Raw genomic sequence first — 26,068 nt, 5'->3', positions numbered from 1 at the left:
TATAAATATTAAATATACTTGACAAAATTAACATAATAAATCTCTGATTATGTGATATAAAGAACTAAAATTTATTTATAACTTTTTTTTGAGTGAGAGTTTCATATGTGAAAAATTTTATGTGTAAATTTATCTATAATATAATGTAATTAACTTGCTCAATGATTTTTTATATATATAAAAAAAAACTCAAATTCGATTAAAAACAAACTATAGAGATGTGAAAGGAGACATCGCTCAACTTTTCTCTATTCATGAAATGCAAGCAACATGGTAACAAACACCATGTTTTGAATATTACTTTAAATATTATTATAACTTATTTTAAAATAACAGTCACTTACTTTCGTTAGTTCTCTAAGACATCTTTTAAAAAAAAATTAATATTTTAAATTAAGTTCATAAGATACTTTTTTAAACATAATTTTTTATTTATTGATTGAAATTTATGTATAGACAAGTGTTAAAATATTCAGTTCCCTTCCTTTTAAATTATGCAATGGGTTTACATTCTAAAGTTGGGCTTTTACAACATTCTGTTCTGCTATTCTCATCCCTAATTTTTCCCTTTTCACAACTCACTTCTATCACAAGCTAGTAAATTACTATTTTATTCTCACTTAAGATTGAAAACAAATTTCGATTTTCATTGTGTCTCTTAAAACAATACACACTAAAAATGTATGTTCATTGCGTGTAAATTTGTTTAACACAACAAGAAAACATTATTTCCATTTTGGATTTTTCACATAAAAAAAATGTTCATCCTGTGTTAAAAAGTACATCTTCCATAAAAAGCGAAAACGAATTTTAGTTGTAAATTATATATAAGGAGAATTTAGTTAGGTCTCCATGACTAGTATTTTTGAAAAAAATAAAAATAAAAGTTGGGGTTAAAACAACATAGGCCCATTTTCTTAAATACGAGCTCATGTTTAGTTCAGGCCCGGTTCAGCATCGGTGTGTTTTTTGTTGAATTTTAAGGGAGTGTAAGAAGGAAAAAAGGAGGTGCAGGAAGAGCAACCCGGTGATCACTGCTCCAAAGAGGTCCAAATGGCTACCCTCGTCCACACAGTGGTGGTGGAACTGAATGGGACGAGCATGGCAAAAATCACAGAAGAATCCGAAATGGCGAAGCGCGGAACCTCTGATTCCGAATCCGAGGATGCTTCGGTATCAGGGTCTGAGTCCGAGGAGACACACACGATGGGCAATGGGAAGAAGGGTGTGACGGAATACGAGAAACAGAGGCTGTCGAGAATCGCGGAGAACAGAGCCAGGTTGGAGGCTCTGGGGTTGCCCAAAATGGCTCTCTCCTTGAAAAGTTCTCATCTTCGCACCGCTAAGAAGGGAAAAGAGAAGGTTAAAGAAGACGATGATGAAGAGTATGTACCCGAAGACGAGGGAGGACCCGGTTCAAGTTCTTCAAGTGATCATGATGAAGACAGTAAAGATGAAGACTTTGCTACTAAAAATTCTTCTGGGTCACGGAAAAGGATGGTGGGTCTTCATATATATATATATATATATTTTTTTTTATAAATGCTGTTTTTCAGATATTATTTTGTGGAGGTATTCTAGAGTGTGGTTGTAGAAGTGAGTGAGTTTTATGAATGTGTCACTTTTCTATTAGGTTTAGACATTAAGGCAATTTGTGTAACCATTGGAGCAGCAACACAAGTTGGCAGTTGAGAATGAATTTTTTTGATGATTACAATAGTGCTAGTAATACATGATTCTAACACATTCTCTAGGGTTGGTTAATAGTTATTTGAAACCGCCAAATACTTAGAAGAGCTCATTGAATTATAGATGGGACCTTGATAATGTAGTGATTTCTAATAATTTTGGTCATTAACAAAAAGTGTGTCCCAATGAGCGTGTTGCTTGCTTTTCTATAAACAATGTTAGAAAACATCTTAGAGTGGTGTGATTTTAATAAAATTATTGGGATTTTTTTCCCTTGTTTATTCCTTTGCAAAACTGAGTTGTTTTTGTTGGGGGTAAAGGTTATGTATTTTGATGTAGTCATGGTATGGTTTGATATGAACGATAAAAAATTTGGCATTGTGGGTTTTTGTAGTTATTGATTTATTGTGCTAGACCCTTGTCTTCTATTTTGACATTTACAATTTCAAATTCTTTTGCTTAATACCAACTTCAGGGGAAGAGCAAAGGTTTGAAAAAAAAAGCCGGAGTCTTTAGGAAGAAGGATGTTGGTAATTCAGAGTACATTGATTATGATGATGATGAAGCTTTGAGGCAGGTAGTTTTAATGTTTACATTGCGTTGGTTTTGTTTGAGTTACATTCTGATAATGTTGCTATGATGTTGTGGAGCATCATGCTATGAATAGAAGCATCTTAACTTTATGATGTGTGTGAATCAATAGGCAATTGCTCTTTCCTTGCAAAACTCTGCGGAAGGTTCATGTTTACCTGACCAGAATGTATTGAACATTAACAAGACTGAGAAAAAGGGTAACAATCAAACTCAAGAAGATAAGGGAAGAAAGAAGAACAAAAAATCGGTTAGTGTTTAATTTGCTATTCAAATTATCTTTATCCCTTATCTATAATTATTTTGTTTGAATTAAATCTTCTTTTGATTTTTTCTCTTTAACTGTTTCAACATCAACAGTTTGCAAGTCGGCTGCAACTCACGGAGGATGAGCTCATTGGACACTTCTTCCAGCTTGATGGTAATTTGATAATATTTGTAAGCTGCTATTTTTGGTATGTTAATGACCAAGAACAATGGCTAGAGATCAATTGGGAAAGTCATACTTATGTATGAGATCTATTATTCATCAAAGAGGAATTGTGTGTTTTATATCATGCCCATATTAAAAAGTGCACTTGTTGTGGTAATCAGAATTATGTGTAAGCCAAGCCATTCTGATCGCTTTAATTAAATGGGAAACAATTGTTTATTATTATTGTTGAAAATCATATATCAACTAGAGATATATTCAAACTAGGTACATATATCATTGTTAATCTCATTCTACAAACTTGTTTTGTAAGGTAAGTTAGACTTAAAATTCATTTTCTAATATGAAAACAAAGTTTATCTTACCAAGATTTGTTAAACCTATTGTGTCATCCATTATCGAGCATCAATCAGATCACCGAAAACACTTACTCTGATGCTCAAGATGTTCACTCCTTGTCTTGATAGTGTGTTGGAAATGTCATATCAATTAGAGATTTGACCAAAATTATAGCATATAGGTGAGTGCAAATTTCATCTTCTTAGTTAGTTTTGTTAGATTAAGTTAAGGTTAAAATCTATTTTGTAAGAGTTACTTTCGACTTCTTGGGCATTTAGAAAAATTAACTATAACTTTTACTAAGTTCGTGTAATGGTTCAAGAAGCCACATTCTTGGTCATATAATGGTGTAGTTGATTGTTGTTTTATAAGCTATCAGTATGACTCCCTTTGTTTGCACTATTGATATGACTTATGGGACTATTATCTGAGTATAACCTCTTGCATATGTGGTGTTTGAAGTATGAAAGATTTAGCATCAGTATAGATAGTCTTAAAATTCTGTTTTTCGGGTAGTGAGGTAAATTTGATCCAATATTCTTCCCTTTTCATTATAAGTTAAACACAATACACATAGTTTTAACCATTATTTATTTCAGGGTTTTAGTGAATTTGGTTAATGTACCATTGAACAAAGAAGCTTTTTCACTATCTATTCCTTTGCTTCTTCTAATTCATCCGCATACTTATTGACAAGGGAAGTTGTTTTGTGGCATGCAGAAGCTGGAAAAGGAACTTTAAATGTAAGGGATATACAAAGGGCAGCTACAGCTCATGATTTTTTATGGACAGACAAAGAGTTAGTTGATATGATCCGCTGCTTCGATAGTGATGGAGATGGAAAGGTAAGGAACAGTCTTTCACTGATTTTGTTGTGTTATTTTGGCTGGAGATCAAGAACATTGAATAATCACAGGGCTTTATAACTTTCAATCTGAATTTTGATGGGTAATCACAAAATCTTGTAAAACAAAGAATGGCTAAAAGCACAATTAATAAGAGGGGTGAATTGATTGATAGAAAAATTCTTTATAATTTTGAAGAAAGAAAAACTTTTGTCTTAAAAACTCTTGATCTAAAACAAAGTTTAATGCAATGTGTTAGAAATGAACTTTAAGCCTAACTCAATCTCACAAAACCGGTTTATCAGGTGAGGTTTGCACCCACTTATATACTATGAGATTGCTTTATCTTTAGTCGGCGTAGGACTTCCAACACAAGGAATAATAAACTTCAAGAACACTAGGATTTGAACCGCTAAAGAAATTTGTATACTGGTTCAATTCTTTCGAAATTTACATCTAGATAATCAAGGTAACCTGAGTTGGATTTTTCACACGAAAATATCTAATTATAAGAAACACAATGCAACAAAACCTAGACAAAAACTATCTCCTAAATACACTTCAAGAAGATTTACAAGATAATGAAAACACTCCGTTACCTGCTCATCATTGGTGCAAATTTACAAATTGCAGTTACAAGAGGAACACAAAAGGTATGGTGTGACAGATTACATAAAGAATTAACCTATAGCTTGAACAATCTTCCTATGATTCTTTCTTGATAAGTCTTTTAAGATGAATTTTTTCAAAAATATTCTATAGAAACTTTCTCACAGTAACACCCTCTAACTAACACTCTCTAGATCATTTTTAATTAATTTAAGATGAAAGATAGATAATCAATTAATTTACTTATTTATAAACACAGAAAGCACGAAAGATATTAAATACTCTAATAACTTATTTAAAAAATTATTTCAAAAAGATATGTTGTAGGGAAGAATTGAAATGATCAATTATACTTTTATAGTATAGTCGGAACTACATGAAACTCGTTTTACGTCAGATTAAGTGATTATTCTCTATTGTAATAGACTACTCTCATTAACAATGATCTCATTAACAATAAGACAAAACATGAAAATAATAAGGATATCGCACTTGTGTATTCATTAACAATGATCTCATTAACAATAAGACAAAACATGAAAATAATAAGGATATCGCACTTGTGTATGGTCTGTCTGCATTTCTATCTGGTCTTTCCTCATTTTCTTGCGTGCGGTTATCCTTGTCTATCCTTGTCTATGCTGCTGTTCTAATGTCTAATAAGCGGTATATGAGTTAATCTCCTCCTGTTGCAGCTATGCCTAGATGATTTTCGGAAGATTATGGTGCGTTGCAACATGATTATAGAGTGATGAAGATATGGATAAATATGAATAGAATCACGTAAAGACGAGAGAATAGGTCTTTTGATACCTTCGAGTATGCATTTTCTAAGCACAAGTGTTTTTATCTTATATAACTATTTTGTTATGTGTCCGGTAGCCGAAGATACTTAGCTAGTTTGGTCTGGATGTTTAGCTAGTTTGGTCTGGGTGTGAAAATGAGTGGGGAATAAAAGGGAAGATCTTGTAATTCAGAATCATGTTGGTGAATGGCGTGTATCATGTCTACGTATTTCTTCTAAAACATGCCTACATATATAGCATATACTGGTATACATTCTGTGTTTGGTTTCTCATTTTGTTTGCATGATGCCGGTAGGTTGAGAAGCAACTATTGTTGCTTATTATACTTTCCTTTTATTCTTCTCATCTGAATTTGTTTAGAGGATGTTGTAAAAGTTATGACTTTTGAGTAAGTAATGAGAAATAATATTTTTTAAATTTGTTTTTCATATTAGAGCATTTATAATAAAAATGTTACACATCGCTTGTAAATACTATTGGAATAAAATTATATGTTGATGAAGACTCTAGAGAATTTTAGGAACGGATTTAGGTTGATACCGAATGTGCTGGACATGAGGAAGTATAACTTGTGTATATTATAAATAAATAAATATATATATATATATATATATATATATATATATATATATATATATATAACATCTTATTTCCTTATTTTGTTGCTTAAAAAGAGTGAAAAAATTTATTAAAGACATAATATAGCCAGAAGAAAGATAACATAAAGAGAAAAACACTTAAATTAGAAATCATCAAACACTTACGTTGAACTGAGCAATCAACACCCCTCGGTGACCACTCCCTCATTCAAAATTAATAATTCAATCTTGAAATATATGTTAACTATTTAAAAAAAACTTTAATAAATAAATTAAATTAATTTCAATGAACCATATATAAGATATAATTTGAAATTTGATAAATCCATTATTTTTTTATAAGAATTATCTTAACAAGTAATACTAATTTATAATTAAATAATAGTATAAACTATGCATAGTCATGTACCTTATATGTAGTTTTTTACTTCCTTTCATCTGCTAATTCTATCATTTATTTATATAACTATCATATTTATATCGAACAAACTAATATTTCTTATTATATATAACTATGCTTAAAGAATGAAGCACTGTTTACACAATAAATCAACGAATACACACACAATGATGAGAGTTGAAAATATCTTTACAGTTTTCAAAAGATTTTCTTAGAGTTTATACCGAGAGTAAGTTATCAAAAGTTCTCAAAAACTGTCCTGGTTTGAACTCACTCACGCTATTTTTGATATATCATTAGTTAAATATCTTGCATGGTAGAGTAGTGAAACACAAATTTGTTGGTAATTGATGGAGTTAGGAAGAAATGAATGCCACAACTTGCATGTCCCTAGCAAGGGTTTGATATATGCAATGATATAAGAAAGGAAGTGTTACTTGATTTCTTTGGGAAAAAATGTGCACCCCAGAAAAGGATAGTGATGTAGATTTCATGAAATAGTGAAATGGTGATGAAAATTGGAGGTGAAAGGAGTTTGAAGAATGCAAAAGTATAACTAAGAATTGAAAGGAATCTCTTGGTAGTGTGGAAAATGGACCTCACATCCCATTTTGGCTTATCAAGTAGGTCCCTTGACTTGTGTTTGGAGTGTGGGACACTTGGAATTCCAAATGTAATCTCAAAATTAAATTTTGTTGTGACATGTTTGATTTTCATCATTAAAGTAACTTTTTATCTTTATAACGAAAAAGAATAGAATGGTAAAATAGTAAATATAAAGTGTATGTAAAATTTTTTTTTGGATGTTACAATAATACTACCCTTTCCATTATATCAAAATTTACTAGGAAAAATTGTGTTGCTTTTGAAAACTCACTTTACATATGTTAATTCTAAACTTGACTAATAATATCTCAAAGAGCTAAAATATATTATCATTGTTACTAATTTAATATAACTATTTCTAAAAAAAATTATACATATTTAAATAGTTGTCCTTCAATTTTTTTATACTTTTACACTCATCTATAATTAAATTGAAATTACAATTTTAAAAGAACGTAATTATTAAAAAGAAAATTTCTCATAAATAATATTTTATATATATATATATATATATATATATATATATATATATATATATATAAAATATTATTTATGAGAAATTTTTATATTAAATTATATTTGATATAGAAACAATTGGGACCATGCCCCTTTATCACTTAAAAGATCCATATATATATATATATATATATATATATATATATATGACAAAGGGGCCATAGTCCCAATTGTTTCTATATCTATATAATTTAATATAAAAATTTTAATATACTTTTTAAAAATTTAATACTTTTAAGATACTTTTTATATTTGGTATTCTAAATTTTTTTTATACATCTATATTTATATATATAAAGAAAAACTTTTTTTTTCAGATTTTCAATTTTACCTTTTAAATATTTTTTAAAATAAAAAAATTTATTTTATTAATATTATCTGATTGTTTGTTTAATTTAACATTTTTTTATTTGATCTATTTTTTAAACTTAATCATTATAAATAAAAATTAATTATAGTAAAATTATAAAAATTATTTGTATTTGATTTTATAATTATAATTATAGAAATAATTAGAATTTTATTATTTTTTATTATCATGAAAAAAAAGTAACTACAATGTTTTTACTAGTTTATATTAAAATGTTGTTCATTCGGTTTGTATTTTTATTTAAAAATATCAAATTAGTCTTTCAGTATTTTTTTCGTCCCAATTTGATCCTTATTTTTTTTAAATGATGCAATTTGATCTTTTTTCGTTAAATTTCTTGAATAAGATTAAGGATTTTTTTTATCAAAATTGAAGTTGTGAATAAGGATGGTTTACTTTATTTGTGTAATTGACATAATCTTGGTGTTAATTTTGATGAAATTTTTTTGCTTCACTTCAAAAAAATTAATAAAAAAGATTAAATTACATCGATTTTTAAAAAATTGAGACCAAATTGAGTAAAAAAAACTAGAACCAACTTAATATTTTTGGATAATAAAAAATTGACAAAAAAAAATAATTCAACTAAAATTTTAGCACCCCTGATATATTAGTCGAAGATCCGCAACTATATATATATATATATATATATATATATATATATATATATATATATATATATATATATATATATATATATTCTTTTTTATGAGAAACTATAAAAGTTCATGTATAAAAAATATTATAATATAAAATTAATGTTTTAATTTCAAATTTGTTACCTTTTTAAAATGAAATAGATCAAATATATTGAACAAAAACAAAGTTAGTTTTACTATTTTTTTTTTTTTAGAAATGAGACAAAGGGGTCTCACTAGTGCAGATTTGACATTTTACTTTGCCTTATAGGCCTCGGTTGTCGCTGAACCGAAGCCTATAAGGAGGCGGTGGCATTTTTACAATTTTCATCCAACTTTTGGCCCCGATTGCAACAGAACCGAAGCATATAAGGCAGCGTCAGTATTCAAATTTTCAAAAATGCCATCAGCATCAGGCTTTTGGCTTCGGGTCTTTAAGGACCGAAGCAATAAATGAGACTTTTGGCCTCGGTTGCAACAGAACCGAAGCATCTAAGGCAACGCCAGTTTTCAAATTTTCAAAAATGCCATCAGCATCAGGCTTTTGGCCTCGGGTCTTTAAGGACCAAGGCAATAAATGGGCTTTTGGCCTCGGTTATTAATTGAACCGAGGCCATAAGGGCTGTTAAAATTCCCAATTCACGAGCCCTAGCTACTATTCATCGTCTCCCCTAACTATCTTCTCTTTGCGCGAATTTCTTCGCTCTGCCACCACCACCACGCTCTGCCTCCGTCACCGACCAACATCCTCCGTCAATAGTCATGCGTTGTCGCCTCCGTCGCGCTGTCCAGGTTCACCGATTGCAAATCACCTCCAGTCGCGGGTGAGTTCGAAACTGCTTGGTTCATCTCATCATTAGTAGTCTTTGATGCGGTATTTACATTGGTATCACCCTTCTCCTCAAATTCCGATGAAGAAACACCTGGTGAATTTGAAATCGAGTGTTGAGCTTGCAGAACTTTCGATTGTTCTGGATCTAGTATCTGATCTTGCAGAGGAGGGTTTTCTGGCTTAACCTCTCCTTGTTGGATTTTGTGTTGTGTTTCAGTGGGAGCCATGGATGGAGGTGCACTGGGTGGTGCAGGAGGACACACAAAGGGTGTATGAAGTGGAGTACACAGTGGAAGCAGTCCATGGGCACCCCACCATACAGTTGCGGCGGCAACAGTAGCTGCTGTAATAATTGTCACACTCGGAGGAGTGCACATGGGAGAATCTACGGAAGTTTCTGCATTTACCATATGGCTTCGGTTCTCGTGGACCCGAGACAGAAAAGGAACCCTATGGCTCCGGTTCATTTAGAACTGAGGCATAAAAGGGACTCTATGGTCTCGGGTAATAATTGATACCTTTTGACCTCACCCCAATATGCCTCGATTCCAGACCCAAGGTAAAATGAGAAAAATAACCGGGGCAAAAAGCCCTTACTGCACTGGTGCCTTCTCCCTGCACGCCAAGTCTTCTTCAGTATCCCCAATAATTACAATTTTATCCCTAATTAATTTTTACCTGATAGGCGGGTGAAAGTAGTAAATGATATTTACTGCGGACAACCATGCTTTCATTTTTCTTTGCTTTTATTTGTGCACACAGCTTTGCACCCCCAAATATTTTGACATTCGTTTCTTCTTTCTGTTTTCTCCACAGTTTCTTTCACAGTGCCAATGCTTCTTGTGGTTCAAGGTGGCAGTGGTCCGTGTGCCTCTGTCTGTGCTTCTTCAAGCTCGTCCTTTTGGCTTGTTAGTGGCCAATCCCGGCACAATAATTCAATGCACTAGATCTCCTAGACTTGTTAGTGGCCAACCTGACCCTTCTTGCTATATTATGGAACGCGTATTTTGGTCTTTTGGACCATGCATTCAAGGGTTTAATTATTGCAAGCCAATTGTCCAAGTAGATGGCACATTTCTCACAGGAAGATATCAAGGGACATTGCTAACAGCACTAGCTCAAGATGGGTCACGTAATATATTCCTTTTGGCCTTCGCGATAGTGGAAGGAGAAACAAAGGAGGCCTTGATATGGTTTTTTCAACTCTTAAGGGAGCACGTTACACCACAATCAAACCTCTGCTTGATAACAAACAGGGAGAAAGACATATTGGCAGCCCTACAATCTTAAGAAGTACAATGGGAAGCAGATGGATTGCAATCAGTATATTGCATATGTCATATTGCTTCCAATTTCAACAAAAAATTCAAGAATCACGAATTGAAAAACCGGTTAAAGAATATGGGTAATAAAATTTTTCTTTCAGTCATCATATTCGATAATTAAATTAACTAATATAATTGCATTTTTACAGCTTACGAGGTCAAACAACCCATATTCGATGCTAAATTTGCGGCTTTGAGATCACATTCACCAGAAGTGGCATCTTGGATCAATAGGATACCACTACAAAAATGGACTCAGGCCTACGACGGGGGTAGTAGATTCGGACACATGACAACAAACCTGGCAGAATGTATGAATTCTGTTTTGAAAAGAGGTCGTTCATTACCAATTTGTGCTCTAATTAAGGCAACATTTGAAAGGACCGCAACATGGTTTGTTGAGAGAGGGGTTAAGGCAGACTCCATGTTACGAGCAGGCCACCAGTATCCCGAGGAAATTAATACTATTATTAGAAAAAATCAACAACAAGCGGGAATGTGTCAAGTGTGTCGATACTCATGAGACAATAATGAATTTGAAGTTCAAGAGATGTTTTCTCCACATGATCACCGCCTACCAATGTCTTTTACAGTTAAATTAAATGATTGGTGGTGTGATTGTGGTCATTTTCAAGTTGTTCGACTGCCTTGTCATCACGTAATAGTTGTTTGCTCTTTCTCACATATAGACCTAACCACATACACCCACCCAATTTATAGCCTCTACAACATCAACAAAGCATATGAAATACAGTTTCATCCGGTTAGGAATAAAGAATATTGGTCCATATACACCGGACCAAATTTCATTCCAGACCCAAACATGCGTCATAAGGTAAGGGGAAGACCACCAACTAATAGAATCCATAATGAGATGGATGAACCAAATCCAAACAGACGAAACAAATGTTCATATTGTAGAAATAAAGGACATCATAGGGGCAATTGTCCCTACCGTCAATAATTTATTACTTTATCCAATTTTCATGTAACTTTTATTATATTATTTTCATTATGTAATTTTTATTATGTCATTTTTATTATGTATTGGTTGCGAATTTTTATTATGTTATTTTTATTATGTGATGTATTTTTTTAAATTAATTTATTATACTAATAAAAGAATCCCAACAAATTAAATATACTATACAAAAAATTTAAGAAATGTAAATGATTGAAAAAACTGAAAATTGAAAATTTATAAAACATAAAATAAAACTGCAACGAAAAAAAAAATCAAAAACTGAAATCGGCCTCCTGCTGGACAACTTCATCACAAAAACCGACCGGAGGCCGGACGACTTCATTTAAAAAAAAAAAAGGAAACCGACCTCTGGGAGGACGACTTCACCTTAATGTCGTCCTCCCGCCGGACGACACGACCCACTTTTGCAATATTATTTCAAACAGACCCCTTTTTACAAATACGCCTCGAAACATACCCCTTTTTACAAATTTCCCCATGAACCAAGCTGAAGCGCGCCAAGGGAATGATACTTCTCACAGAGGTAGAACTAATGGAACCTCTGCTACCACTACACAAAAAAGGACCATGAAAAACAGACACGGGACTCTGATCCCTCTTCCACGAAGACCCACCAAACTTGCTTGGAGAATACGAGAAAGCTAGGTTGCTACTCAAAAGTGTCACTCAGACAAATCCGATGCAGCCTCCAGGCTGGATTGCTGCTGCAAGGCTGGAGGAGTTAGCAGAGAAGCTTCAGGCAACTAGGCAGTTGATACAAAAAGGGTGCAAGGAGTGTCCTAAGAACGGGGATGTGTGGTTGGAGCACATTCCTGATTCGGTTAGGCTGTGGAAGGTCGTTGTGAAGCTTGCTAATGAGGAGGATGCTAGGCTTTTGCTTCTCAGGGCCGTGGAGTGTTGTCCTTTGCATGTTGAAATGTGGCTTACACTTACGAGGTTGATGATTTGGGTGTTCAACAAGATTACAGGCATATGGATGGTTTTGGAGTTAACACATATACCCTCGTCAACAAGGCTGGGAAAGCAGTGTATGTGAAATTTCACTGGAAGATCGTGAGTGGTGTGAAGTGTCTATGAGGAAGAGGCCATTAAGGTGGGAGGAGCCAACCATAGCCATGCCATTCAAGACCTTCATGATTCGATTGCACACTCATATCTTTCTCGTCAGATACAAAGTTATATTTTTTTAGTTATTTCTTAAAAAAATTTGTATTTTGAAAAAAACTCTTAAAACTATTTATAACTTGAATTCAAATAGTTATTTGAAGGCATCAAAGAGAGAGAGAGAGAGAAATATTAAGTGATGAAAGTAATATAATAAAAATATCATAAAAAAATATTGTTGCTTCTAAAAGATGTATTGTTGCTTCTTCTAAAAAAATAAAGCATTGCATTAATCAGATGTTATGTTGTTTAGAGCATCTTTAGTACACCTGTTTAACTGCCTTGCATGTAGATTTTTTTATATTTGACCTGCGCAATTGGTGAGTTAAATGACCTTTACTTTGGGACTTCGTAGGTGACCCTCAAACCTATATAATCAAGTTCCATTTAATTCAAAATTTAATTAGTTATCCATTATTTAATGAATTAAGTTATTTTTATGCAAATGGTAACTAAAAAATCTTAATATATATTTGCGAACGTGTACTAACATGTTTAATCAAAGAATTTACTGTTTGCAAAAATTAAAATTGTTTAAATTGAGTTACACATACATGTTTTTTCACAATACAAATTTATGTTATGTAGATGCAAATTCGGCAAATTCCAAGAGAAGCATTTGATCATATACATATTCTGAATCCCATCATTGTGTCCCCAAATAGGCATACATTTACATTTAGATAAAAATAAATAAAAAACAAGCCAAAACAAAATTTCTAAAAAAAAAAACAAGGCAGAACAACCTTCACCCCCTATTTAAAAAACCAAAAACACGTTTCAAATTCCAATCAAAGATAAAAAAAAAACGACAGTAATCCCAGGATAACTATAAAAAAAATGCTAGCCCACAAGAATGCTCTCTAAAACCCTAGTGAAATTAGGCGACACAGCCTTCCCTTCGACGAAGAGGAAGAAGCTGGAGACTCCTATGACCTTGTGGTAAAAGATCCACAGCAACGTTTGCTCCAGCCCCGCGGAGGTGCTGGTGGTGACAACGAATTCCAAAAATTAAGAGTCAACAAGGGAGAATCAGAAGTCCGAAATTCTCTAAAGAACGATGATAATAATGACAGTAGTATAACACAAAGGGTTTATGATAGGGTAGGGGACCTTGGGCAAGAGGTGGGGGGAGAAATCAAAGTTCCAGTCGCGGAAGTAGGGGAAAGAGGGGTTGAGAGATCGGGAGAGAGGGTTGGAACAAAAAAAAGCTAAAAAATTTAAGAAACGGATGTGGAAATCCGTTTTGTAAAAAAAAAAGCCAAAAAATAACGAAACAGATAACAAGATCCGTTTCAGAAAAATGTGAAACGGATGTTGATATTCGTTTTATTAAAAAACAAAAAAAAAATGAAACGGATGTCAACATCCGTTTCACATTTTTCTGAAACGGATCTCAACATCCGTAATAAAAAACAAAAAAAAAATACAATGGATACCATTTCATATTTTCCTGAAACGGATCTCGACATCCGTTTCACACAAAAAAAAAAGAAAAAAAAATTACAAAACAGATTTTAACAAACAACATTCCAACATTCAAATCAAATTCCAACATTCAATATGATGATGATTAAAGTGGAAGCAGATTAACCTGGCAGAAAAGAGAGGATGACATTTCAAAAATAAAACTAATGAAACAACAAACCCTAAACGGTGTGGAGATATCTCTAAACGGTGCAGAAATATTTGGGGTGCAAAGCTCTGCAAAGCAAGAATACACCGAATCGTTGACTGTAGTAAATACTATTTACTGCTTTCACCAACCTGCCATGTAAAAATTTATTAGGGGTAAAACAGGAGTACTGGAGAAGGCTTCGGGGTACAGGGAGAAGACCCCTGGGACAAAATCGGTAATAAATGATAATAAACCATGAGTTTGCGTTATACATTTGGAAATAGAATAAACTGAACAGGTGAGGAGAGAATATAAAAAATATTTTAATTTTGTTTTCGTATCATCTCTAACTCAAGTAAAATTTAAGTTAAATTTAATTTTACAAAACTAACTCATGATAAAGTTTTCTCTACTTATATATTATAATTTTATCTATTTTATTTTTATTTTATTTTTAGTCGAGACAGAACCTTTAAAACATTCTTTCACGCTTGAATACAGAATCTTTAACATATTCTTTCATGCTTAAATGATTTTGACATCACGCTTAAATACAGAACCTTTAAGTTTAATGTAGTGTAAAATATTCCTATGTTGTTATCTAGTATTGACAGGTTTTTTTTTCCCACACTACAAGAGTGTCTTTTGTCTCCTTCAAAATAAAAATACTCAAATTATAAAGTAAACTTTCTTGTAACACTTTGAGATAGAAAAATGTAATCCCCTTTCCTTTAGAAATATCTAAATTATATTTCTTGTTCTTGTCTTAATATTCCTTCTTTGAACTACAGTCATTAAAATATTTAGTAAATGAGAAGTATTGTGAAATATTTGTATGAACGTTCTAGCTGAATTATTAAAAAAATCAAAAGTTGAAAATAGTGAGTATGTGAGCTTATCCAATCCATTAATACAATTTTTCCAAGGCTGATTTGTATGAATTTGCATTTCAAGATTTTTTAAAACAAATTTAGGTTATGTATGAGCCATTTTAATTTGGATTTATCATGCACTCTTTTAAAAAGTATAATTTTTCTTTAATAATTGATTATTGTTAGTAAAAACAAACTTAATAGTTAGCATTTTATTAAATATGTTTTATATAATAATATTATTTATTTTAAACATATCATAAAATATACCTTATTATAAATTCATATTTCTTGTATTCTATACTTTGTATAATGTTAATGTTAATATTCTATTTTAAAAACATTAGGTTGAGTCTGCCTCGTCTCACATATGACTTTATTAAAATCTTAAACCTTCCCCAACCTATCCTAGAATACTACACGATAAAAGTTTTAAAATGTTGAATTTTTAAATTTACACTACAAATTTATTCAAAAATCACTAACGTAACATTTATGAGGATTTGAGGTGTGGCAATTGTTTTTAAAGAGGAATGTAGTGAATTTTTTTTTGAAGATAAATTTTAAAATATTCTATTTGTACATTTTTTTTTAATTTTTGATTGGTGAGTTTTGTATGATATAAAATTTAATCAATTTCCTTTTGAAAATTCTGGGTAAGAAATGAGAATTTAAGGACAGTAAGTTAAGAAAACGAATAGAGAATAACCTCATTTAAAACAATTTAGAAGTAGAAAAACATAATTGAATATAAGAGTTTGAGCAACTAAAATTATATACAATTTAAAGGAGACAATGGCACATTAAATTTATTTCATTAACAAAAAATCCATTCGAAGAACATTTTAGCAAAAACAATCTCCTTAAAGCTCTAAGTTACATCTTGTATTTAAAATGTACATAAAATGATTTGGATAAAAAGTTCCAAATTTCGTGCCAAAACATGTTTTCTGACCACATCAATATAAAAACGTTAACTACAGAAGATAAATTAACTAAAAAGAAAAGAGAAGAAAACATTAAAAGATGTGTTTACTACAAGACAAAACCTTAATATGTAAGAATTTGAAACTAGAAAAGTGTTTTTCTCATGTTAAAAACAAATGATTTTACTGCATTAAAAGCATCACATTACTCTTACTACATAATCTAATGTGATAAATAGTAAAAATTTTAATAAAACTACCAAATAAATTTTCATTCTCAAGAAGCCTGTAAATAATGATTTTGTGTTACCACGAAGACTTTTTATGTTCAAAATATTGAAGGACACTATGATGGTGCTAAAGAATTAATCACATGTAGCATATCAGATACCAATTACAGTTCCCATGATACAACAACTCTGTTCACTGTCTATGATTGCTATGGCTCATAACAAGTACCTACTTTTGACCACACATTCCAAATTGGTAGGAGCAATGCACGACAATAAGACAACAATTTTTGGTTTGGTTTTTCCACATTTCACATATTTCTTGTTGTTTTCTACAATTGAACTTATTGCTGCCAATCACTGGGGTCACGTCCTCTTCAACAGGAAACCCAGAATGATGCCAATGATGCCAACAAGAACTACGTACATGAACGGTATGCCACCGCCGCTGCGCCGACTGCCGACTTGGCGCCTCAAAAGCTCCTGTCATGGAACATTCCAAACAAGTTCATAGTTTTTTCATGATTATGTACAATGTAGATAATTGTACTATGATGTCATTATTGACTTCATCAAACATTTAACCATCATGGCAAGTGATGATTACAACTTGACTGCACTACTAATAATACAAGTATGAAAGTGATAAAGAATCTCTGGTGTTCAGAAAAGAAGAATATAGATAGAATCAAGAACATATAGGACCAAACAAGTATCATGGTTTCTTACTTAGTAATCAAAAGATTCAAAACATAATATGCATCCCACGTTGACTAGAGATAGGGTGATTTTATAGTATATAAGTGGGTGCAAACCTTACCTTATAAGCCTGTTTTATAGGATTGAGTTAGGTTTAAAGTTCACTTTTTAACACTATGATTTCAATGGAAAGAGTCAACTATAGGATACAGCAACAAGTCATCTAAATAATTCTCCTTTCTATTTCTATGGAAGGTGCTAAAATAGCTAGGCATAGAAAACTATAAGCAAAATGTAAGGAGATTGATTAAGGAGGTTGGATTATTTCAGGATGTTCATTAATTTTTCAGGGTTGATTTTGAAACTATCCAACAACCATACTCATATACTCAGTTTAGCAAAATGAATAATAGAACTAAGCCTAACAAGAAACTGAACCAGAAGCTTTGAAGAATCACACATTAATCACTCAAAATCAGACAAGGATTTTAAGGAATTCTGATACGCTTGGATTCATGAACACATGGTTAAGATTAATTAATCTTTCCCAAATTGTAAATTCAGAAATACTGAGATGGATTTTGAATTCAGTTCATCCTAATAGTTGGATAACATAGCAAGAGAAAACAATTAGAAGCATTGAAAGGGTGTGCCATCATAGGATAAACATTTAACATAATACATGTATATAAACAGGCTGTAATACATTTAGATGTATTTTCAGAATGAATTCCATACCAGTTCTTGCTGAAGTCTTTTGTTTTGCTCAATAGCATAATTCCTCTCCTCAGTTACCTTTGAAATATGAGTTCTTGCCTGAAACAAAAACATGTTCAAAATGAGCACCATTTTTCTTTATTTCATATCTCCAAAGCTCTTCTTTGAGGCAATTAAGATAACTTCTTCAATAATAATATGGTTATCAATGCAAAAAAATGACTTGAATCAACCCACTTCAAAAAGTTTATCATGAGGAGCATTCAGAAACCCAGAGAAAATTACAGCATCACATGGCTATGAAATAATGATTACTGTTAAAAGGTCAAAACAGAGATATAAATAATAAACTAAGGCATAGATACCAGAGCTTATAAATTTAAAAACATTAGAAAGGTACTTCTAACATCTAAAAACTACATTAGAGTTATCACTATATTTGATGACATATATTTCTACAATTGCATGAAAATTGGTCCTGCTGGTTTGGGATCAAAAGGAGATGTTATTGCAGGCATGTTTGGGTTGGGTTAATAAGCAACAGAAAGCATTAGCTTCTCCCAAATTAAAAAGTATCATGTGCACCACAACAGAATGATAGAAATTATGATGTTAACCACATTTCTTTTTAATTGAAGAACAAAATTATAATTGCATGCTACCTCAAAAGAAGTGTCCTGATGCTCACCCCGCTCATTGAAAGCTTTTGAAGCCTACCGAAAATGGCCACAACAAATAGTTAACCAAAAAGATGAAAATTTGTCTGAAAATATATGCAAATCCACTGGTTACATACCACATTAAATTCCAAAGCATTTGAATGGCCATTTTCAGACACAGATGCACGAGGTGAAGAATCTTCATCAGATCCTTCTCTAACAGGGGATGGTGGTTGAGGAGGAGCAACATAAACAACTCTCAACTTGCACTCTTCAACATCATGACCAGATTCTTTATTGAACTATATAAATGAGCACAAGAAAACCATCAAATTAAGCACCATGTAACACACATGTAGTTATTCTATCAAGAAAAAGAGTGTAATTTGTCAAATGGATACCATTTCTGGAGTGATATCTTTTGTGGTTGCACCAGGGCTTGCAACTACACTCTGAAGGAGAAACTTATCTTTGCATTGCATGTCTGGGGGTGCTTCCTTTTGTGCTTGCATTGTTACTGAAAACATAAATAAGACACTAACAATCAATACATAGAATAGCTAATAAACAGTGTGGATTCAACACAGTAAAAGATTTTATACTATTGATCAGTTCAAACCATCATTGATATGACTTTCAAGAAAATTACTATGAAAGTCAAACAAGCATACCATGGAATTAGTGATTGGTTTGCTTTGTCAGTGCAAATATTATTTATTCAAAATAAATATTGCACAGAGAAATGAAAAAAAAAAACAAACAAACAAACAAAAATCAATAATAAATCAATAGGGTATGGCAAAACTTAACCAACAAAATTACAAATTTAAAATAGTTAAACATATATAACTAAGTGCCAGACCAAATCAAGCAAAGGAAGATTCTCTTAGCATGCAATTGTGCTTTTGTGTGGAAGAGGGAGACTGAAAAGGAGCAAGGGAAGACAGAGTGAGAAAAAGAAACCTATGACATCACATGTAGACCTAGGCATCACAACTCCAGTGTTAGGTCTAACACAGTATTTCTTAGGATTTGTTGTCTTAACCTGCAAAACCACGAATTTCACCCCAAATCAAAATTAAAACTCTCCACAACACAAAAATTAAAAAGAACAAAAAAAAGACGGCAAGCTTAAAATAGATATAGATATAAATTAATTAAAAAAAATTAAACATCAGAAGTAAGTCAGAAAAGGAAGACTGAGTAAAACTGGAACCTTGAAAGCCACATAGTTGTCTGTCTTGTTAGACAACTGCAAAGAGCATGAGATCTGCTTCCTCAATTCAACTATTTTCACAAACCCAAAACGCAGAAAATTAAAAAAGAAAAATTAGAAGAAGACCCAGAGGCAGAAACCAAAGGAAAATAAACAAAAGTTTTATTTGCAGAGTAAAGTTAAAATCTTTATTGATTCTGAACAGCTCACAGGGGAACTGAAGCTCCTGGGGCTGTATGTGGAGGAGCTCGGCGGAACTCATGGCGGAGGGATCGGCGGAGAGAGAGATCAATGTCGGTTTCCGGCGACCGAAAACGGTTGTTGTAGGTAGAGAGAGTCACAACTTGGAAAGCAAAAACGTGCGACACTTTGTGTCTGTCTCTTTGGTCTTTAGAAATATTTTAGATACAAAACATCGAATTAAAGGGTACTTTCGTCATTTCCATCTTCAAAATCATGACTATGCTAACTGGTCCCACATTTATGGCTAAAAAACGAAAAAAAAAAGTTTTTCTTCAAAATATTACAACTCTAACATATTAATTAACTTGCTATCCTCATAAAATAATATATTATTTTATTTTTATGTTCAAATTTCAGTTTTCACATTTAATTCTCTGCTATAGTTACCAAATTGAACGTACGTTAAATTATTCTAAAATTTTGGTCTTAAATGTATGATTTAGATATATTTTTATAATATAAATATTTTAATATTTTAATAATATTTTAGCTAAACTATAATTAAATTAAAAAAATAGTTTTAAATTTTATCATCCATAATTTTATTTAAGGTTCTGAAAAATTTATGGGAATTAATTCTTACATTTATAAAGTTTTCTATTATTGGAGATATCTTTTGAAGTCTAAATTGATTATTCTATTAAAAATATTAAAATTATTAACTTTATTTGGTAAAAATGAAAAGTAAAATTATTTTTTTAAAATTTAAAAAAATTTATAATATAAGTTAAATAAATTAATTTATATATAAGTTTTAATTTTAATTTAAAAGAAAATATGTGTTCTTTTTTTTCCCTTTAGAAGTCTTTGTTAATGTTTAATGTGATGTAATAGCGTCTAGTGTATTTTTAATTGAATGATGTAATTTTGCCAAAGCAAATGAAAATAAATAGTATGTTGTGATATTATACGCAGTTAATTATATTCTTAAGTATGTAGTTAGGTATTTTATCTTCAATATATATATATATATATATATATATATATATATATATATATATATATATATAATTGTATTTCCTGGAATAATTCATTTCAAATTAAAATAATAATTTTAATCGCTCAAATTTTGAACAGATGTATTTAAATATTTTTTATTCTTTAAGTATTAAATTTGAAGAATTAAAATAAACTTTTTTAAACTCTTTCAATTCCTAAATAAGTATATTTGGAAAATTTTAAATTTAGAAAATTAAAATATTTTTTAATTTAAGAAATCAAAAATAAATTCATGCTAATTTAAAAAATAATATAACTAAACCTATGTAAAATATATATTGAGAAGTCAATTACTTTCATAAATTCATATTTTGTGAGGTTATCATTTCATTGAAAAGAAAAAGGACAATAAAAATATGTCCACAATGATGTGCTTTTTTACTTGAGTAAATTTTTTTTTCTTTTATTTACTTTTTCTTATTACCATTCGTTTTTTATTTGTAGAAGGTTACCTTTTTCCACTGATTTACTCGAGCAGGAATATTTTATACTAGTTCTGAAAAAGTTGCTTATAGATTAATGGATTAAATATGTTTTTCTTTTTTTAATTTTTAGTAAATTTTGAAATTAGTCTATTTTAAAAATTTAGACTAATTTAATTTTTTATTTTTTGTGGATTTAGTCCTTTTAATCAAATTTTGTTAAGTTTATTTGATATTTCGTATACATTTCAAGAGTATATTTGAGTTGTTTATATTGTTTGACACATTTTTGCTTTAATGTTAAGTTAAATACTATTATGAAAGACACTTGAAATGTCAAATAAATTTAACAAAGTTTGATTAAAAAGACTAAATTCATGTATTTCGAAAGATAAAGGACTAAATTGGTCTAAAATTTCGAAATGGACTAATTCCAAGATTCACTGAAAGTTAAGAAACCAAAAACATATTTAACCCTAGATTAATTAAATAAATAATAATTTTTTGATATAACGTTTATTATTATTTTTTAAATTGCAATTTAAAATTCCTATATTAACATTAAATTGTACACTTGTAACTTTTTTTTTGTTAGTTTACTTTGAAAAATGCTAATGAAATTGAACTATCTAGGATAGTGCTGAACAAATTTTGAGTCTAACTCATGAACAGAAAGTAGAGAAATCAAATAATGCATCAAATCTTTATGAAAAAAAGATTGGTATTGTACATTAGTACATAATTGGTAGAAGGTATTCATGTGCTAAAATTGACTGTTGATACCTTAGAAATTAATTATGATACATTAATTGGATGCAAATGTTTGTTGGAACACAAAACTACTGAATTCATGTCTTGTTGAAGCTTCTCATTCACTTGAAAATGATATTCTTATGATGGTTTTCGGTATATGATGTAACCTAATGTTCATGTTAGCTTGAAATAGTGCATTTTTAGATCTCAAGGAACTTGAATAGAAATATTTTAGAAAAATATCAAAAAAATAATTAAAAAGAGACTATTACATGATATACTTGATCAAACAATAAGGTATCGTTTAGAAATTCTTTTTGTATGTAAAAAAACTGAAAAATTAATTCGTACATGTAGACATACCTAACATTTCATGTTTAAACACACTAATTAAAATGGGTGTATAATAAATATCGGAAAAATGTGAAACTGGACACACATAAAAATAGAATAAAAAGTAACTAAAAATATATTGGAATGTGTTTTTAATACAAGTGAATGTAATATTGATGATAAATTAGTTTATTTTATAAATATTATTCATTCTAATTTTGATGAAAAAAATTTAGTATCATAAAAAGATTATATTAATTTTTTTTCTTAGTTTCATGAGTTATTTATATGATACACATTTGATTTATTTTAGTATTTTCTATAATAATTTGAAGTTTATTAAATTATTTAGTACTCTGAATTGATATTTTTCAATTATAATATTTTCTTTGTCGTACTTTCTTTATTAACTTTTTCATAAATATTATTTAATTAATATTTAAAATAGTAAAGAGGATACAAATATATTTATTGTCAAATAATATTGAAAATGGGAGAAAAAATTTATACTCTTTAAATATAAATACCCTTTAAATATAAAGATAAAAGATAAATTTTTACTTTAAATACAAGAATGAATGAAAAGTAAAACTCATATTTTCGCTCTTTGCATCTAATACAATCAATTCTTATTTTCTTTTTAATCAATCTCTAAATCTTCATTCAATCATTCCAAATTATGAATTGAGTTTTCATTATATATTTATTAATCCTTAAATGTAGTGTTTATTTTTTCTCTTCATAATCTTATGTGTGGGATAGTCCATTTTAAACCACCTTTTTAATAACATGTCTAATCTCCCTTTAAATACCCAACACTCAGCTAAAAATAAAATCTCCAATACTCATTAATTATTGCAAATTTATGGAGTTTGGAGCACCTCTCGATAGAGTTTCATTCATTTTTAGCATTTTTCTTTCTTCTCTAAACTATCCATCATTTTTTATTTTCATTAATTTCCTTCATCCTCTACTTTCTCCCACAACAAACTACACAGATTTAATTTTATATATTAGTCGATTTTTTTTACATAAATTAGTTTTATCATACAACTAACACAATGACCTTGAAAATACAATTTAAGATAGATTTTAATAAACACTTGTTATCAAATAGTAAATGATAGTAAAAATTATATATATTGATTTTTAAACTTTAGTGGATGAAAATTAAAGAATATCTTTCAAAAGAACAAGACCAAAATTTAATCATTTTTTAAGACAAAAACAAAAAGTAAGGTACAATGAACAAGCGTGTACTTGTCAATGGAGAAGTTGTGGGTGGGTCAAAATGAAGCAATATGATTTGACTACTAAGGATATTGATTTGGCTTCTCACCCCACTTTTATACAAAACTTTTCTAAATCAACCTTTTAGAATTTACACTACTTTATAATTTTTCATTCCAATTTTTCTTTCAATTCAACATTTTAAAACAATTTAAAAATTGAATTAAATGTGCTAAATTTCAGGGATGTCAAAATGGAGTTGATTCATCGTGTCGGTATGCTAATTTGTTAAGAGGATGAATCGGGTTATCATTTTTAACACGTCAGTCCAATTTAGTCTAGCCGGTCAAACTAGTGGGTTAGTTCGTCTCTGGCTGCTGTCCCGTTTTTATTTATTTTTTTTTAATTTTTAAAAAATTAAAAAAAATTAAATTTTATATTTGATATTTTTGTATCAATGTAAATATGTAATACTATTATAATTTAAATCATTGACACTAACAAATTAAGTTTCAGTTATTAGTTATAATAGAGTAATTTAACATGTAAATATAATTATTTTAATTTATCCAATTAAATACATTAATTGATCAATTGAAAGATAAAAAAAATTTTATACGATTAAATATTTATAAGTATATGTATAAACAAATTTTATAAATGAAAAATAAAAAATCAAATAAAAGAAATTAAAAATGACCTGCCCAATGACAAAATGGATTGAAGTTTTTGGTCCATTTTTCAGTGGCGAACCAGTCTGACCTAGTCCATTTTTGACGATCTAAGGACGGACTGGATCAAAATGGATCGGACTAACCCGTTTTGTTACTCTATTAAATCCAAAGAATGTAGATTAGAAAACTTGTTGCATTGGATTTAATCATATAATGTTATATACATCTTATAACGAATGATATTTTGTTTTTTGGGAAAACAATCAAACCCACATGAACAAAACTCAAATTCTCCTATCTAAATAAGGGGAAAATTATCAAAAATACGCAATTAGCATGAGAGAGTCATGAAACTAATTATTCAGCAATTTCACCATCATTCAAGATACTCCAAAAGATTGAACTTTGAGAAAACAATTGCATCATGGTCATTGATTGGAAGAGGGATTTGGATCTATAATAAAATAACATACCTAACTTTTCTATAGGAGTTGTTTGACAAAAATCATAGCTTTCCATTAAATAATTGTTATATTCAACATCTGTCATAAGTGTTGTTCTGAACATGTGGTGTACCATAGATGCCATCAAATGAATAATGGTTTAAAGACTTCTAGTCATACCAAATGAAACATTCACTTCTTTTTTTTCTTTTGTCAAATTATTAATATATTTTTTATAAAAATTGTATTTATCAAAATATAATGAACTTTGACTTTCACAAATTCCCTTCATTAAATGTTAATTAACAGCCTAGTTAATGATTTTTCATGAATCCGGAAACCCTAGTAGTTGGAATGATATGTATAGCAATTAATAATAATAATAGTAATAATAATAATTGTTTTTCTTTTGATTAAAGCTTAAGGTTCTTGTTTTTTTTCCCAGTTTTGTTGAGCATTAATAACAAATTGATTTGCTACTGGGTTGAAAAAATATTTTAATAAATTTTAATTTCTTAAATAGTGTCCTTAAGATCTAGTTAATATTTTTTGTTTTGTTTCTTTCGCTACTTGGTCAATGTATTTGAGCTGTTGACTATGACAACATTTAATATGAAAAATGTGATTGATAAAATGATTGTAAAAGCTTTGTGCATATTTGAATGCCAAAATTGTTATAAAAAGTTGACGATAAACAACCACGTTGAGTTTGATTGTTTGAACAATGATTGTAAAAGACTCCATGTTCAACCAATTATAACTAAAATCAACTTCTTTCCCTAACACATTAACTTCTTGACTTCTATACTTTTTATATGAATTATTAATTAATACTAAACTGGTGATTACAAAGATGATTTCTGTCAAATTTTTAAAATGGTAAAAGTTGTTTTTGAAAATACAAATTCTATTTAAGATTCATGTTTTATATATAAAGGAAATTAAAGCTACCAATTTTTTGTAAATTTTGAATTCAATTACCCCATTTTGGTGAAAAGGTTAAAATTAACCCTACGTGTCTTATTTATTGTTAGGAAATAAAAAAAATAAAATAAAATCCTTTAAAAGATGGAGGTATTATACTGGACGCAGAGACCTTTCTTGCCTCCTCTTATCAGCATTTTCTTTCTTCACTTCCTTAAATTTTTCCCCGCATCTTCAAATAAAAATATTATGTTTTTTTTTTTCATTCTATAATCCAAAAGCTAAAATTGACTTTTTAATTGTATAAATCAAAAACTATTTAAGAAAAATTCTCAATTGTACAATTTTAAAGTTATTTTTGAC

At 30.0% G+C, this 26,068-nt stretch overlaps 2 protein-coding genes across 2 annotated transcripts; one reads left to right on the top strand and one right to left on the bottom strand.

Moving 5' to 3' along the window:
* The first annotated feature begins 1,083 nt into the window (after nucleotides 1-1,083).
* Nucleotides 1,084-5,584, top strand: LOC114166129 (uncharacterized). The gene is made up of 6 exons (XM_028050799.2): nucleotides 1,084-1,500; nucleotides 2,165-2,266; nucleotides 2,393-2,530; nucleotides 2,641-2,701; nucleotides 3,773-3,897; nucleotides 5,202-5,584. The coding sequence occupies exons 1-6, from the start codon at nucleotides 1,102-1,104 to the stop codon at nucleotides 5,256-5,258; spliced, it is 882 nt and encodes a 293-aa protein (XP_027906600.2). The 5' UTR covers nucleotides 1,084-1,101; the 3' UTR covers nucleotides 5,259-5,584.
* Nucleotides 5,585-16,452: 10,868 nt separating this feature from the next.
* Nucleotides 16,453-20,081, bottom strand: LOC114165825 (vesicle-associated protein 1-2). The gene is made up of 8 exons (XM_028050408.2): nucleotides 19,895-20,081; nucleotides 19,685-19,755; nucleotides 19,432-19,513; nucleotides 18,870-18,985; nucleotides 18,606-18,770; nucleotides 18,472-18,522; nucleotides 17,831-17,908; nucleotides 16,453-16,876 (listed from the first exon to the last, which is right to left on the bottom strand). The coding sequence occupies exons 1-8, from the start codon at nucleotides 19,944-19,946 to the stop codon at nucleotides 16,760-16,762; spliced, it is 732 nt and encodes a 243-aa protein (XP_027906209.1). The 5' UTR covers nucleotides 19,947-20,081; the 3' UTR covers nucleotides 16,453-16,759.
* Between the last annotated feature and the right edge of the window lie 5,987 nt (nucleotides 20,082-26,068).

This window comes from Vigna unguiculata, chromosome 10 (genome assembly GCF_037176805.1).
Source record: "Vigna unguiculata cultivar grain cowpea cultivar isolate G323 ecotype 2 chromosome 10, ASM3717680v1, whole genome shotgun sequence".
Classification (NCBI taxonomy): Eukaryota; Viridiplantae; Streptophyta; class Magnoliopsida; order Fabales; family Fabaceae; genus Vigna; species Vigna unguiculata.
The sequence above is the reverse complement of the archived record's forward strand: the minus strand, read 5'-3'. Positions and strand labels throughout refer to the sequence as shown.